Source organism: Colobus angolensis, unplaced genomic scaffold, assembly GCF_000951035.1.
Source record: "Colobus angolensis palliatus isolate OR3802 unplaced genomic scaffold, Cang.pa_1.0 Scaffold202, whole genome shotgun sequence".
NCBI classification, from domain to species: Eukaryota; Metazoa; Chordata; class Mammalia; order Primates; family Cercopithecidae; genus Colobus; species Colobus angolensis.
In genome coordinates, this window is record NW_012115178.1 from 4,145,796 (window position 1) to 4,164,508 (window position 18,713).

The 18,713-nt window shown below is 36.9% G+C and overlaps 1 protein-coding gene across 2 annotated transcripts in view; it reads left to right on the plus strand.

Annotated features, from left to right (window-relative positions):
- Positions 1-2,524, plus strand: part of NUBPL (nucleotide binding protein-like) — a 276,185-nt gene extending 273,661 nt beyond the window's left edge. The window contains exon 11 of one of the 2 annotated variants that reach the window (XM_011941866.1): positions 418-2,524. In XM_011941866.1, coding sequence (XP_011797256.1) covers positions 418-480 — 63 coding nt within the window. In that variant the 3' untranslated portion in view covers positions 481-2,524. The remainder of the gene's footprint in view (positions 1-417) is intronic. The other variant, XM_011941867.1, reaches the window with a different exon arrangement.
- Positions 2,525-18,713: the final 16,189 nt, after the last annotated feature.

The following is an 18,713-nucleotide window of genomic DNA, read 5'->3' on the forward strand; positions in this document are numbered from 1 at the left end:
AACATGGTAATAAATAGTCCTCCTTAAAATGACTAACAGCTCTTATGCTAAAGAAGTTTTGGCAGTCTCTAACTCAAGATACCAATTTTTCAGAGCAAAAAGGTGTAATTTCTCTACAACTAGAGTGGGTTGCTAGTTTGCTGACACCAGAATTAGAATTTTAAAAACAGTAATTTCTGGTACTGAATATTTTTTCAGAGAGTCACCTTCCAAATAATTACCCTCCAAATAATCTAAAAGTCTTTCTTCCTTGTGCCATCTGCAATGTATACAGCATTATCTTCTCAGTACTGAATTCCCTCATCTCACTCAGCCTTTTTACTATCAAATACAGTGGGCCTCTATGACAAACAGTTGATGAGTCATTCAGTGTCTGCTGAAGAGAAATACAGAACAAATAAATTTGTTCTTTTCCAGGCCAAAGCTTACTTGAGGATTGCTGTGGAAGTGGTAAGAAGATTGCCATCACCTTCCGAATGATTCCCCAAGTGTCCTGGAAATTTGCCTGGTACTGACATTAAGAGGACCTTTGGAAATCAGCAATGTGGTGATGGAACCTACAGAAATAATAGAAATCATAACTGTTTTATTTCTAAGGAAATAATGACTTCAGATCTGATTTGCTAAGCTAAGATTCACAAAACTTTGATGTATCAATGTTAACTACTATATTTAGGAATTTTTTGAAAGCTGGTGTATACCACCTGCAAAGAACTGCATTTTATTTTATTGAATTACCCCTTTAGGAATCATAAGTTTATGATGTTACAAGTCCATTTTGGGAGAGAACTGTACACTTTTTACAGGACCACAGAGTTAGTAATTTAAATGATATACTAAATTTGTGTATGGGCATAAGTATTACACCTCCCCACCAGGCAATTTGGACTGTCTTTGAATCCTGTCTTTAATATGTTCTTAATATGAACCTCTGCTTCTTCATCTGGATCACACCGTACCCCACGCTTACTGAATCTCAGTCTCTAGGAGTGGAGCCTGAACATATGTATTTTTAATAAGACCATTATGATGTTGATGATGATTCTGATAATGATAGCAGTAATAGTAATAGCTAACATTTAACAAGTTAATTATAATTATTCTTCCATTTGTGTGAGTGGGTACTATTATCTCCATTTTACAGATAAGTAATTTGAGATATAATTTGAAGACACTCAACCTTGAGTGTCTTGCTGAGGGTTACTGTATCTAGCAAGTGATGGAGCTTGGATTTGAACTTGAGTAATTCAATATTAGGTTCATCCTTTTGTACACCACTGTGCTTTTGTTAAATAAAAATGGGGGGGGCAGCTGGGCACAGTGGGTCACGCCTGTAATCCCAGCACTTTGGGAGGTTGAGGTGGGTGGATCATGAAGTCAGGAGTTTGAGACCAGCCTGACTGACATGGTGAAACCCCATCTCTACTAAAAATAAAGATTAGCTGGGCGTGGTGGCATACACCTGTAATCCCAGCTACTCTGGAGGCTGAGGCAGGAGAATCACTTCAACCCGGGAGGCAGAGGTTGCAGTGAGCAGAGATTGTGCCACTGCAATCCAGCCTGGTCGATGAAGTGAGACTCCATCTCAAAAAAAATAAATAAATAAATGAATAAAATTTTTAAAAAGTGGGGGAGATGCAATATTTAGCATTTCCTCAAACTTTTTTTGGCCGTGAAATCCACCCCCTGCCTTTTTAAGAGCATTTCATGAAGTTCACATTTCAAATAATACATTTTTAAAAACATTTATCTTGCCTAATTGAAGCCCAAAGAGATAGAGTCAACGACTTTTCAAAGTCGGGTAGCAGACAGTTTTAAAGCTGAAAGTACTGATAAGAGTGAGCCATTATTAAGAGTGAGCCATTAGATAATTGGCATTTATAAAGAAGTGGTCTGTTACTTTTGGCAAATGCCTTGACATCGTTGCTGTATAGTTATCAACCAGAAAATTAAGCATAGAGTTTCACACTATTATAAGCATGTTTTCACACAAAAACATGTAGATTGATGTTTATTGCAACTTTATATGTAATAACCAAAAACAACCCAGATTTTCTTCATTGGATGAATGGTTAAACAAGCCGTGGTACATTCATACCATGAATACTACTCAGCAATAAAAAAGAACAAACTATGGGTACATGCAGCAACTTATAATTCCAGAGAATTATGCTGAATGAAAAAAGTCAATTTAAAAAGGTTTTGTACCAAAAGATTCAATGTATATAACATTCTTGAAGTGACATAATATTACAGAAATGGAGAACAGATTAGTGGTGGCTGTGTTAAGGAGGGGGTGAGAACTGGGTGTGGCTGTGAGAAACATGAGGGATCCTTGTAATGATGGAAATGTTCTGTATCACAACTGTCAATGTCAATATCCCAGTTGTGATATTGTGCTATAGTCTTGCAAGATGTTACCCTGGGGGAAATTGGGTGAAGGGCACATGGAATCTCTGTATTATTTCTTTCAACTGCATGTAAATCTACAATTATCTCAAAATAAAAATAAAAGTTAAAAAACACAGACTGCTATATCTGAACTGAAATTTACTGGACCAAATTATACTAATTAATATCATGAATAAAATTATCTGTGGACACGCTGTCATCATATCACTCTGAGAGGGAAGTAATGACTTAAAGTTTCAGATATTTATTTGTGTGTTTATTGTTTATTGAGGAAGAGGAAAATACAGATGATCATTGAGCACTTGTGAATACAAAAATACTTAAACCAAACTTAACTTTATCCAGAAAAAGAATGACTTAAAGTTATATGTCATCATTTAATACATATCATGGGAAAATGAGAAAGATAGTCTTTACTCATACATACGTGACCGAGAGAAGATCCACATATGAAATTCCCTGCCCTCTTCTCCTCCTTCATTTGACTGTTTCTGCAGATGCTTCAAGGAAGTCTACTGAAACAAATGGTGATTGGAGTATATATGCAGGTTTAGACAGGGAGGAAGGAACAGTAGCTATAAAAGAAGAACTAAGCTTATTCTAAAATTTTGTTGCCAACTCCAAAGGTAGAGTGAAGTTTGTTAAGGAGTGATACTTATTTTCCATTCTTCACATCTCAATAGAGTGTAATTAAAAGACTTGACATTTTGAAAAGATGAACAAAATTGACAAACCTTTAGCCAGGCTTATTAAGAGAGAAAGATTACATAAATCAACAAATCAGGAATGAAAAGGAGACATCATTACAGACATGAAAAGGACAGTAAGAATGATTACAAACAACTTTATGCCCATAAAATTGAAGACTTAGATGAAATAGACAAATGCTTTCAAAGAAACTGCCAAAGCTCACTTAAGGAATAGATAACCTGAGTAGTCATAAATTACTTTTAAAAATATAATTTGTGTTAAGAACCAACAAAGAAAACTCTGTTCCCAGATGCCTGTACTGTCAAAATCTACCCAACATTGAAGGAGGAATAATACCAGTTCTACACAAACTTTACCAGAAAATAGGAGGGGGCACTTTCCAACTCATTCTGTGAAGCCAGCATTACCCTAATATGCAAACCAGACAAAGACAATACAAGAGGAGTACAGACAAATGTTCATTATAAACATAGACACAAAATTCTTCAACAAATCTTAACCTTGTTGAATCCAGCATTATATAAAAAGGATAATACATATGACTATGAGGTCATTTTCCTGGGAATGCAAGGTTGGTTCAACAATTGAACATCAATCAAAGCATGGCAGATTCAAGAAGAAACAGTAAAACAAAACAGACTAAAGGAAAAAAAGGATGTTTATTTGATTAGATATAAACCAAGCATATAACAAAACTGAACATTCATTTGCAATAAGAATTATCAGCAAACTAGAAATAGAAAACAACTTTTTCAACTTAATAAAAGGCATCTACAGAGAACTAGAGCTAACATCATTGCTGATGGTGAAAGACCCACTGCAAGCTTGTCCAAGCTCACCATTTTATTCATTATCATACCTAAGGTCTTTCCTAGTGCAATAGAAAAAGAAATAAAGGCATATAGATTAGAAAGGAAGAAATAAAACCATCTCTGTTCACAGACAGATTGATTGTCTATGGAGAACATTCCAAATAATATACAAAAAAGCAGCTAGAACTAATAAATGGATTTGGCAGAGATGCAGTATGCAAGGTCAACATACAAAACCAATTTTATTTCTGCATACTAGCAATAAACAATTAGAAATTGAATGAAAAAAGTTTGATTTATAATAGCACCCCAAAACCATGAAATATTTACATGTAAATATAATAAGATATGTAAAAGATCTGTTATGCTGACAACTACAGAACATTAATGAAGGAAATCAAAGAAAACATTTAGGTGGTGAGACATACCATGTTCAAGGTTTGGAAGATTCAACATGTTTAAAATATCTATTCTCCCAAACTGATCTATATCCAATGTGATTTCTGTCAAAATCCAACAAAACTCTTACTGAAACTGACAACTTGATTCTAACATTTTCATGGAACTAGAGAGTGTCCAGAATAGCTAAATTATTTTGAACAAAAAAGATTAAAGTTTAGGAACTTACACCACCTGATTTGAAGACTTATTTTGTTTCTTATTTTTTGAGATGGAGCCTCACTCTGTCATCAGGCTGGAGTGCAATGGTGCAATATTGGCTCACTGCAACCTCCGCCTCCTGGGTTCAGGCGATTCTCTTGCCTCAACCTCCTGAGCAGCTAGGACTACAGGCGTGCACCACCATGCCCAGCTAATTTTTGTATTTTTAGTGGAAACGGGTTTCACTATGTTGGCCAGGAAAGTCTTGATCTCTTGACCTCGTGATCTGCCCACCTCAGCCTCCCGAAGTGCTGAGATTACAGGCGTGAGCCACTGTGCCCAGCCTGAAGACTTGTTATAAAGCTACAGTAATCAAGGCAATGTGGTATTGGTGTAAAGATAGAAATACAGATCCATGGGACAGAGCTCAGAAACAGACATACACAGATATAATAACTTGATTTTCAACAAATGTGCCAAAGCAATTCAGTGGAGAATGGATGACTTTTCAGTACTTGTGCTTGAACGATGAGACATATTTTTACAAAGAAATAAACCTTGCCTCCTTCTAGATCTAAAAACACATCAAAATGGATCATGGACCTAAATATAATATGTAAAACTATGACACATCTAAAAGAAAAACATAGAGGAAAATCTTTATGATCTAGAGTTATGCAAAAATAAGACACAAAAATCCCAATTAAACAATAACATAAAAAGTAGATAACTTGTATTTCATCAAAACTAAAACCTAGCTGTTTGAAAGACACAGTTAAGAAAATCAAAAGGCAATTTATAGACTAGGAGAAAACATTTGTGAAACATGTCTGATGAGTTTAAAATATACAAAGAATACTTACATCTGATTAATAAGACAACCCAATTTAAAATGGGCAAAGGATTTGAATAGACACTTCACGAAAGAAGAGATATCACTGACAAATGACATGAAAGTGCTCAATGTTTTTAGTCATTAGGGAGATGCAAATTAAAACCACAATGGGATACCACTACAAAGCCACTAAAATTGCTACAATTAAAAAGATTGGCAATACCAAGTGCTGAAGACTATGTGGATCCACTGGCAAGCTCATACCCTGTTGGTGGGGAATGGGAATATAAAATAATACCACTTTGGAAACATTCTGGCATGCTTTTTTGTTTGTTTGTTTTTGTATTTTTGGTTTTTTTTCTTTTTGGACACAGGGTCTCTCTGTGTTTCCCAGGCTGTTTTTGAACTCCTGGTCTCATACAGGTCTCTCACCTTGGCATCCCAAAGTGTTAGGATTACAAGCATGAGCCACCATGCCTGGCTCTGTTACACTCTTAAAGAGTTAAAGATGCACATACCCTATAGTTAAATATTATGCTTCTAGATATTTACCCAAGACAAAAGAGACACATATCTGCATGAAGACTTACACACATGTTCCTATCAGCTTTGTTTATAATATCCGAAAGCTGGAAACAACTCCAGTATGCATCAAAAGGTGAATGGGAATGTCCTGAATGGAAGATCATCATGGCGGATAGGAGGCAGGACTAGATTGCACCTCCGACTCAGACAGACAGAGCAGTGTGCAGAGGCTCACATTGTGAATTTTAGCTCCAGAATGACTGCGAGAACAAACCAGGAGTTGCAGTAAGACCCACAGACCCTCTGAAGGAAGCAACTGCTCCTGCAAGACCCAGAAGACCCCCCCTAATATTGTAAATGCCCCAACTACGGAAGTGGGAAAGAGAGATCCTCCTCTCCTGAACACATACCCTCACTGGGGAAACGGAAGGTCTGTTTGAGGGAGAAGTCTCCAACCTTACCTGGAACTGAGTCAATTTAGAGAGCCAAGCAAAATACAGGGGTAGAGGAAGCAGCAGGAAAGGTGCTTGGAGTTCACTGGGTCCCCAAGCAAGTCATTCCTGCCTGGCACCACTGAGATCCATCGGGAGGGCAGCCAGAGGCACAGGGGAAAACGCCACAGGGAGAAGGAAATCTCCAGATGAACTTTGAAACAATTTGACCTGGGCAAGAAGCCTCCTGGCCATAACTCAGGGGAGGGCGTGAATCTGGTGTGCAGACTCCACAGGTAGGGGAAGAGCCAAGCCCTTTTCTTTCTCAGCTTAGGGGCAGGTAGCCCAAGGCAAGTTCTCAAGCCCTGTTCATCCACTGCCTGGAAACAGACTCATGGCTATTGCCAGTGGGGGAGGTGGTGGGGGCACAGCAGGAGTGAGACTGGCCATTTGGATTGCGTGGGAGCTGGGTGAGGTTTGTGACTGCCGGCTTTCCCCTACCTCCCTGACAACCTACATGACTCAGTAGAAGCCAGCCATAATCCTCCTAGTACACAACTCCACTGACCTGGGAACCTTGCCCCCATCCCCCATAGCAGACGCAGCGAGACCTGTCCAAGGAGAGTCTGAGCTCAAACACGCCTAGCCCTGCCCCAACTTGATGGGCCTTCCCTATCTACCCTGTTAGCTGAAGGCAAAGGACATATACTCTTGGGAGTTCTAGGGCCCCGCCCATCGCCAGTTCCTCTCCATAGTACCACAGCTGATGCTCTCTGGGAAGTGCCATCTCCCAGCAGGAGGCCAACCAGCACAAATGTATAACATTAAACCACCAAAGCTAAGAACCCTCAGTCTATTTCACCCCCCTGCCACCTCCACTGGAACAGAAACTGGCATCCATGGCTGAGAGACCAATAGATGGTTCACTTCACAGGACTCTATGCAGACAACCCCCAGTACCAGCCTGGAGCTGGGTAGACTTGCTGGGTGGCTAGACCCAGAAGAGAGATAACAATCACTGCGCTCGGCTCACAGGAAGCCACATCCATAGGAAAAGTGGGAGAGTACTACATCAAGGGAACACACTGTGGGACAAAATAATCTGAACAACAGCCTTTAGCCCTGGACCTTCCCTCTGACAGAGCCTACCCAAGTAAGAAGGAACCAGAAAACTAACTCTGGTAGTATGACAAAAAAAGGTTCTTTAACACCTCCCCAAAATCACACTCGTCCACCAGCAGTGGATCCAAACCAAGAAGAAATTCCTGATTTACCTGTAAAAGAATTCAGGAGGTTAGTTATTAAGCTAATCAGGAAGTCACCAGAGAAAGGTGAAGCCCAATGCAAGGAAATTCAAAAATCAGTACAAGAAGTGACAGGAGAATTATTCAAGGAAATAGGTAGCATAAAGAAAAAAACAATCAAAACTTTAGGAAAATTTGGACACGCTTAAAGAAATGGAAAATGCTCTGGAAAGTCTCAGCCATAGAATTGAACAAGTAGAAGAAAGAAATTCAGAGCTCAAAGACAAGGTCTTTGAATTAACCCAGTTCAACAAAGACAAAGACAAAAGAATAAGAAAATATGAACAAAGCCTCCAAGAAGTCTGAGATTATGTTAAACGACCAAAACTAAGAATAATCAGGGTTCCTGAGGAAGAAGAGAAATCTAACAGTTTGGAAAACATATTTGGGGGAATAATTGAGGAAAACGTCCCCAGCCCTTGCTAGAGACCTAGACATCCCAATACGAGAAGCACAAAGAACACCTGGGAAATTCATTGCAGAAAGATCATCACTTAGGCACATTGTCATCACTTTAGCTAAAGTTAAGATGAAGGAATCTTAAGAGCTGTGAGACAAAAGCAACAGGTAACCTATAAAGGAAAATCTATCAGATTAACAGCAGATTTCTCAGAAGAAACCGTACAAGCTAGAAGGGATTGGGGCCCTATTTCAGCCTCCTCACACAAAACAATTATCAGCCAAGAATTTTGTATCTAGCAGAACTAAGCATCATATATAAAGGAAAGTTAGTCTTTTTCAGACAAACAAATGCTGAGAGAATTTGCCACTACCAAGCCACCTCTACACAAACTGCTAAAAGGAGCTCTAAATATTGAAACAAATCCTGGAAACACATCAAAACAGAACCTCTTTAAAGCATAAATCTCAAGGACCTATAAAACAAAACTACAAGTTAAAAAGCAAAAACAAACAGAAACAAGGTACACAGTCAACAAATAGCATGATGAATGGAATGTCACCTCACATCTCAATACTAACATTGAATGTAAGTGGCCTAAATGCTCCGCTTAAAAGATATAGAACTGTAGTATGGATAAGAACTCACCAACCAACTGTATGCTGCCTTCAGGAGACTCACCTAACACATAAGGACTCACATAAAGTAAAGGGGTGGAAAAAGGCATTTCATGCAAATGGATACCAGAAGTGAGCAGAGGTAGCTATTCTTATGTCAGACGAAACAAACTTTAAAGCAACAGCAGTTAAAAGAGACAAAGAGGGACATTATATAATGGTAAAAGGCATTGTGCAATAGGAAAATTTCACAATCCTAAACATATCTGCACCTAACACTGGAGCTCCCAAATTTACAAAACAATTACCAATAGACCTAAGAAATGCGATTGACAACAACACAATAATAGTGAGGGACTTCAGTATTCCACTGAAAGCACTAGCCAGGTCATCAAGGTAGAAAGTCAACAAAAAGCAATGGATTTAAACTATACCTTGGAACAAATGGACTTAACAGATATATACAGAACATTTCTTCCAACAACTACAGAATACACATTCTATTTAATGGCTCTTGGAACTTTTTCCCAGATAGAGGTCATAAAACGAGCTTCAATAAATTTAAGAAAATTGAAATTTTGTCAGTCACTCTCTCAGACCACAGTGCAATAAAACTGGAAATCAAATCCAAAAGGAACCTTCAAAACCGTGCAAATACATGGAAATTAAGTAAACTGCTTCTGAATAATTATTGGGTCAAAAACGAAATCAAGATGGAAATTTAAAAATTCTTCAAACTGAACAACAGTAATGACACAACCTTTGCTCTGGGATACAGCAAAGGCGGTGCTGAGAGGAAAGTCCATAGCTCTAAATGCCTACATCAAAAAGACTGAAAGATCACAAACTGACATTCTAAGATCAGACCTCAAGGAACTAGAGAAACAAGAACAAATCAAACTCAAACCCAGCAGAAGAAAGGAAATAACCAAGATCAGAGCAGAGCTAAATGAAATTGAAACAAAAAAACAATACAAAAGATAACTGAAACAAAAATCTGGTTCTTTGAAAAGATACATAAAGTCTGGAAGACTATTAGCAAGATTAACCAAGAAAACGAGAGAAAATCCAAACAACCTCATTAAGAAACAAATTGGGAGATATTACAACTGACACCATTGAAATACAAAGGATTATTCAAGGCTACCATGAACAGGTTTATGTACATAAACTAGAAAACCTAGAAGAGATGTAAAAATTCCTGGAAAAATACAACCCTCCTAGCTTAAATCAGGAAGAATTAGATACCCTGAGCAGACCAATAACAAGCAGTGAGATTGAAATGGTAATTTAAAAATTACCAATTAAAAAAATCCAGGACCAGATGGATTCACAGCAAAATTCTACCAGACATTCAAAGAATTGGTACCTTTCCTTTTCTCACTATTCCGCAAGACAGAGAAAGAGGGAATCCTCCCTAATTCATTCTATGAAGCCAGTATCACCCTAATACCAAAACCAGGAAAGGACATAACCAAAAAAGAAAACTACAGACCACTCTCCTTGATGAACATAGATGCTGAAATCCTTAACAAAATACTAGCTAACCAAATTCAATAACATATCAAAAAGATAATCCACCCTGATCAAGCGAGTTTCATACCAGGGATGCAGAGATGGTTTAACATATGCAAGTCAATAAATGCGACACACCACATAAACAGAATTAAAAACAAAAATCATATGATCATCCCAATAGATGCAGAAAAAACATTAGACAGAATCCAGCATCCCCTTATGATTAAAACTCAGCAAAATCGACATACAAGGGACATACCTCAATGTAATAGAAACAATCTGTGACAAATCCACAGCCAACACAATACTGCATAGGGAAAAGTTGAAAGCATTCCCTCCGAGAACTGGAACAAGAGGAGGATGCCCACTCTCACCACTCCTCTTCAATGTAGTACTGGAAGTCCTAGCCAGAGCAGTCAGACAAGAGAAAGAAAGAAAGGGCATCGAAATCAGTAAAGAGGAAGTCAAACTGTCACTGTTGATGATTGTTTACCTTGAAAATCCTAAAGACTCCTCCAGAAAGCTCCTTGAGCTGAGAAAAGAATTCAGCAAAGTTTCCAGATACAAGATTAATGTACACAAATTAGTTGCTCTTGTGTACACCAACAGTGACCAAGTGGAGAATCAAATCAAGAACTCAACCCCTTTTACAATAGCTGCAAAACAAACAAACAAACGAACAAACAAAATACTTAGGAATACACCTAACCAAGCAGGCAAAAGACCTCTACAAGGAAAACTACAAAACACTGCAGAAAGAAATCACAGATGACACAAACAAATGGAAACACATCCCATGCTCATGGATGGGTAGAATCAATATTGTAAAAATGACCATACTGTCAAAAGCAATCTACAAATTCAATGCAATCCCCATCAAAATACCACCATCATTCTTCACAGAATTAGAAAAAACAATTCTAAAATTCATATGGAACCTAAAAAGAGCTTGCATACCCAAAGCAAGACTAAGCAAAAAGAACAAATCTGGAGGCATCACACTATCTGATTTCAAAGTATACTGTAAGGCCATGGTCACCAAAATGGCATGGTATAGGTATAAAAATAGGCACATAGAATAGAAAACCCAGAAATAGACCCAAATACTTATAGCCAGCTGATCTTCGACAAAGCAAACAAAAACATAAAGTGGGGAAAGGACACCCTTTTCAACAAATGGTCCTGGGATAATTGGCTAGCCACATGTAGGTAAATGAAACTGGATCTTCATCTCTTACCTTATACAAAAATCAACTTAAGATGGAGTAAGGACTTTAAGACCTGAAACTATAAAAACTCTGGAAGATAACATTGGAAAAACCCTTCTAGACATTGGCTTAGGCAAGTATTTCATGACCAAGAACCCAAAAGCAAATGCAATAAAAACAAAGTAAATAGTTGGGACCTAATTAAAGAGCTTTTGGATGGCAAAAGGAACAGTCAGCAGAGTAAACAGACAACCCACAGACTGGGAGAAAATCTCCACAATCTCTACAACTGACAAAGGACTAATATCCAGAATCTACAGCTAACTCAAACAAATTAGTAAGAAAAAAACAATCCCATCAAAAAGTGGGCTAAGGATATGAATAGGCAGTTCTCAAAAGAAGATATACAAATGGCCAACAAACATGAAAAAATGCTCAACATCACTAATGATCAGGGAAATGCAAATCAAAACCACAATGCAATACCACCTTACTCCTGCAAGAATGGCCATAGTCAAAAAAGCAAAAAACGGTAGATGTTGGCATGGATGTGGTGATCAGGGAACACTTCTGCACTGCTGGTGGGAATGTAAACTAGTACAGCCACTATGGAAAACAGTGTGGAGATTCCTTAAAGAACTAAAAGTAGAACTACCATTTGATCCAGTAATCCCGCTACTGGGTGTCTACCCAGGGGAAAAGAAGTCCTTATACAAAAAAGATACTTGCACACACATGTTTATAGCAGCATAATTTGCAATTGCAAAATCGTGGAACCAGCCCAAATGCCCATCAATCAATGAGTGGATAAAGAAACTGTGGTATATATACATGATGGGATATTGCTCAGTCATAAAAAGGAATGAATTAACGGCATCCACGGCAACCTGGATGAGATTGGAGACTATTATTCTATGTGAAGTAACTCAGGAATGGAAAGCCAAATGTCATATGTTCTCACTGATATGTGGGAGCTAAGCTATGAGGACGCAAAGGCATAAGAATGATACAGTGGACTTTGAGGACTTAGGGGGAAGGGGGAGGAAGGTGAGGGATAAAAGACTACAAATATGTCACAGTATATACTGCTCAGGTGATGGGTGCGCCAAAATCTGACAAATCACCTCTAAAGAACTTACTTACATAACCAAATACCACCTGTACCTCAGTAACCTATGGAAAAATAAAAAATTGTAATAAAAATAAATTCAATGTCCTCTGGAAGAAAAAAAGGTGAATGGATAAACAGTTTGCTACTATACAATAGAATACTTCTTAGCAATAAAATGGAATTTTGGTTATTGATACAATAACATAAATGATTCTTAAAATAATAATGCTGAATGAAAGAGGCAGACAGAAAACAGTACAACTTGTATAATTCCATTTATATATAGTTCTAGAAAATGCAAACTTAACTACTTGACAAAGTAGATCAGTGGGTACCTGGAGACAGATACTGAGAGAGAAAGGAAAGAGAAAACTTTTGGAAGTGATAGAAGTGTTCACTAACTTCATTCTGGTAAAGGTTTCATGGGTGTATACAAAGGGGAAAGTTCATCAAATTGTACACTTTAAATATGTGCAACTTATGCATCAGTTATACTTCAATAAATCTATTAAAAAGTGATGTGTTAATATATTGCTTTCTGATATTTGATTTAGTTAAACCTTTTTGAGTGCCTGAAATGTCACAGTTTTCATATATGGTTATTTTCAAATCCCTTTTTCAAAGCCTTTTTTAAATTAAAAATACCTTATTCAAACTAGATGAGCATTCTCTCATTCTAGAGGAGCTGGTTTGAGTGACTTCTGACATTTGAAGTTCAGGTTGAAACTTGAAGTATAATCAGTTAAGTTATTTGCTTTCTTTTCTTACTTTGCCACATCCTAGGAGCAGCAAATTGTTTTCACATTTAAAACTTTTTTAAATAATTGGGCTTAAAGTTTATATAGAGTATAGTTATGCTAGAGCTTGATTATGGACCACTTTTTAATCAGAAACTCTAACTTATATAACATTTAAACCCAATCTTCAGTTTAAAGTTTCTAAAAGTGCTCTATAAACCTCGTTAAACTCTAATTTTGGATGACCTATCTAAATATTGATGTGCCATACTTTCAGCTTATTAATGGAAAAATAGCCTACTTTTTTCTCCATGAATGTTAGGTTGCTCACAACAGATAACTTGGTTAATAGAAAAAGGATTTTTAATACAAAATCATGTTCTTTAATTTAAAAAAAGACAAAAAGTGGCTGTGCATTTAAAGATTTTTTAAAACTACTTCCCTGATGTTTATTCTTTTTAATCTTTTATAGATATTTTAAGTTCCATAGTTGTTAGTTTTTGTTTCAGCTCATTCACACCCTATGACTTTGTAATTTTTATACTGCAAATTAGTTTAGGCCTGTATGATAACATCAGTTATCTCTTAAAAATTAAACATATCAAGCAACTTTTATTCTTATTATTTAATTTGCAAAATAAGATAGGAACAATAAATTATCTTCAATCATTTACAAAACATTTTGAAGAGTATGGGTGTTGCAGCTGTTGAACTGTTGTTTAAACATTATTTCTCACACTGTGCCTAATGGATTTAATTATGGTTCACACAGTTGTTTCTTCAGATGAAGAGCTATACAGATAACATTGTCAACCACCATGAGAACATGTTATTAGGCTGTCTCCGCTGATGAAGGTATTTTCTAATTATATTGTAAAAGTCCTTTGCAAATCAATTCCATTGAGCGCTGGCTTTCTCTTATAGTTCACTAATCATTGTTACATACCTAGCTTAAGTACAACAGAAAGCCAACATATTCAAACTAAAAGGCTTTATTGTGACTCGACCCAAAGATTGGCAATAGTGACTAGGCCGAAATACATTTATATTGAGAAGAACCAATCAAAACTCTTTCCTCAACTCTTAGCCAGCCTGTGCTTGCCTCTAGGGAGCTCAACTTTAATTGAGGACACTAAACTATCACAAAGAAAGTACACTTTAATAAGAGCCAGAATGCGACTTTTAGTACATGAGTTGTTTTAAAGAAATAAGATCTGGAATCAGGTGTGAAGAATAGATGGTTGGATATGTTAAAATAATATGAGCAAAGAAATGAGAGGGTAGGAGTGGACTGAAATGATATACATGGGGAAACCAGTCTGCCTAAGAGACACAGTTTCATATTTGAAAGTAACAGGTGGTAGGATGGAAAAATAGGACTAATCAGACTGAATAGCATAAATAACATGATGTGCAGTTTCACCTTGATACGATGGCCAGTCGTAAGATTTTTTTAAATATTTTTTATCTATAATGAATACCTTTCAAACTTCCAGACAAAATTTAAAATGTACTAAAAGGGATTTCATGAAAAGTAATTCTCCCTCTTAGTAGAGCCTAACAAACTGATTTAAAAATTTATGTGAAGAGCAAAGGTCCAAGAATAGCTGAGAAACTCCAGAAGGAGAAGGCGGGGGAGAGGAAACATTCCCTATCAGATAACAAAGACTTCTATAAATCTATAATTATTAAAACAGTTTGATGTTGATACAGGGATAGAAAACTTTAAAAATAGAGAGTCCAGAAATGATCTATGTGTATTTGAATACTTGACTTCTGACAAAATGCGTATTGAAGATCCTGAGGAAACAGTGCCCAGATAGTTGTTTATCTAAGGGGGAAAAATGGAACCCTACCTCATGCCATACAAAAAAATCAATTTTTATGGCAAAATTATAAAATTTAGAAGAAAATATAGGACTTGTCTGACTTTGGGAAGGAAGAATCTCTTAAGCAAGATACAAAAAGTGCTAATCATAAAAGGTTGATAAATTCGTCTACATTGCAATTAATATCTCTTCAGTAAAATACATCATATAATCACAAACTGGGAGGACATTTGAAGTGCCTGTAACCATCAAAGAGCTGGTCATTTGGAATAATTTGAGAACTCCTACAAATCAATAAGGAAAAAAGGGATAATATAACTTAATTGAAAACTGAGCAATAGAAACAAACAGGCGTTTCACAGAAGAGAAAACATGAATGGCCAATAAATATAAGAAAAGAAGCCAATCCTAGTACTAATCAGGAAAATGCAAATCAAAAGCAACAAGGTACCATTTTACACTCACTAAATTGTAAAAATTATGAAGTCTGAAAAAGTGTTAGAAGCAATGTGTTTCAGACATAGCTAAAAGGAGTGGTAAAGTAGTCATTTTGGGGAACACTTTGTTGTAATATTCAAATCACATAACTTACTGTATTTCTGGGTATTACCTAGAAAATTTCTTGCACATGTGTCCCAGAAGACATATATGAGAATGTTCATGGTGGCACTGTTCAGAGTAGCAAAAACCTGCAAATAACCCATTTGTTTGGTGCTATGGTTAGAATGTTTTTGTCCCCTTAAAATTCATATGCTGAAATCCTAACCCCTAAGGTGGTAATATCAGGAGGTGGGGACTTTTGAGAGGTTTTTAAGTCAAAATAATAGAGCCCTCATGATTGGTATCAGTGCCCTTATGAAAGAAACCCCAGAGAGCTAGCTAATCCCTCCTTTCTACCATGTGAAGTTACAGTGAAAAGACAGCCATCTGTGAAGTAGCCCTCACCAGACACTGTAATCTTGGACTTCCCAGCTTCCAGAACTTTGAGAAAAAAATTTCTATTATTTATAAACTACCCAATCTGTGGTATCTATTTGGGTAGCAGCCAAACAGACTAAGACACCAGGTGACAGAAGAATGGATAAATTCATTGTAGTACAGTCACACAGAATATTATACAGCCAGTGATAATGAACTACAGCTACTTTTTAAAAATTGATGAATCTTAGAAATATGATATGTGAAAATTGCATGTTACATAAGACCATTTTATAAAGCTCAAAAATAAGAAAAACCACCTAGTATCTGGGTTAGCCATGTATATATGATAAAAAAAAATTTTTTTAACCTACGGGAATGACAAATATTAAAATCAGATAACAGTTTATTCTAGGGCATGAGACAGGGGCGTGGGCTGGAAAGGAACACAAGGGTAGATACAGTACTGGTAAACTAGACTTTTTTTAAGTTGGAGGGTAGGTGGGAGTCGGTATTGTTTGCTTTTTAACTTACTCGTATATATTCTTTTGTATGTATGAAATATAACGAAAATATCATTTGGAGAAATATGTACACCATCCTCATTCAACCACACATTTCCCTTCTGGAGAGGCTTGTTAATTATTAATTATGGAGCATCCATACAGTGGAATATAATGCGGCTATTTAAAAACAATGAAGAGCTTCCAACATTCTGAAATGGAATGATCACTGGGTTACATATTAAGAGAAAAAAAATGTGTGTGGAATGCTACCATTTACGTTAAAACACGTACATACACATATATTTGTGTGTGCATACATCAGCTATCTCTGTAAGGTTACCAAGAAACTGGCAATCATAAACTCTTGACTCTGAGTATGAATTATAGAAACCATATGTAGGAAATGAGGTGGTACCTGCAGGGTGGTGGGGTCGGGGTGGGCCGAAGGGGGGGTGTTCAGTAACAAAACCAGAAAGAACCACTAGTAAATCATCACAGGATTCAGCTCTGAGGGAACAAGGATCTGAAAAAGGGTAATGGCTGTGGGACTGCAAGGTAGAGCATACGGAAGTTAAATATGTATTTTAATGCTGTAAATGGTTAAAAAGTGCAGTCTGCACAATTATATCATATAAAGCCACATATCTAAGCTATTAAATGCAATGTATTTTTTATTAATGACCTGTTCAAGATGTAGTCATAATGTCTTCAAAAGGGCTTGTGGAATCTCCGTTTGTATTAAAACCAGGAGAAATCTCTTCAAAATCTGAAATTCTTCTGGATTTACTCCACAGAAACTACTTTTTGACCTTTCGTCTTGAGAAAAGCATACTTTCTGTCTTTGGTGGAATTATAAAAGTGTTTACCTCCTAATGTTCCCTAAGTAGCAATGCCAAAAAATACCCTTCTAAGTGGATATTTTAAGTAAAAGTACTTTTAAGGCAGAAAGTAGATATTATAAGATTTATTCTCTTGCCATCTATAATTAAGTTTAATGAAAATACTATATTTTAGTTCATTTAGGCTGCTATAACAAAATACTATAGACTGGGTAGTTTATAAACAACAGAAATTTCCTTCTCACAGTTCTGGAGGCTGAGAAGTCCAACATAAGGGTGCCAGCAGATTCAGTGTCTGGTGAGGGCTTATTTTCTCTGCTTCAAGATGGTGTCTTCTTGCTGCATCCCCACATGGCCGAAGGCGAAGGGGGTGACCAAGCTTCCTCAAGCCTCTTATATAAAGGCACTAATCTCATTCATGAGGGTGGCGCTCTCATGACCTAATCATCTCCCTAAGGTCCCTCCTCTTAATACCACATTGGAGAGTTAATCTTGGGAGGACACATTCAGACTGTAGCATACTATAAACTTTTTCTTCCCAATTACATTATGCTGTGAATTTTTACATATCTATAGTATTGGATAGGTGACTTTTCCTAAGCTGTGCCATCAATATTGACATGCCCATGTGGTTACTAATTTTCAGTAGAAACTGCTGGCACTCTAACCTGAGTCCTATCTACCTTTTCTTCTTTTGCATCCTTCATCCCTCCTTTCTTCAGCACTTTTTGCTGTCATCACTCTTCTTGCAGTTGTTCTTTTTGCCAAAATGAGGGCAGGAGCTAGTTGTATGCAGACATATTGATTGTAGTGTGTGTGGCTTTCTGCTGTCCTGTTTCCATGAGCCTAGGAGGGAGTCGTCACTCTCACCAGTACAAATTGATTACTTCTTGTTTGAGTGCTGAGCCTTTGAACATCTGTTTTTCTTTACGTCATTTATGGGACTCAGAGATCCACTTGAAGTTTTTTTTCTCTCATCCCACAGGGATTTTCTAAAACTTGTGTTATTTCCTGTGGCCCAGAGATTGTTTCATTTTCCTGCAAGAGAGGGGAAAAGGATCTAAATGCTTCCTGTGATTGCATAAAGTTTATTTTAGGAACTAAAATCTGTAGTATTTTTTTTTCCTATTGTACACTGTTTTCCTTGCTGAAGAATTTCTGGGGAATATTAGGCGATGTTGACTTCTTGCACCAAGGAAATGTTTCCCTTACTGACTAGAAAGTTTTAAAATCAGTATTCTATGGCCTTCGAGTTGAAAGTCCAGGTTTGATGTGTTTTGTGGAGGAAGAACAAAACATTTCTCTGAATTTCTCTCCTTTGTCGAGTTGCTAGCATTCAAGATTGTTGCCTGAAACAGCATTATTTAGTCTCCCTCTACACTAACCAGCTTTTATAAATA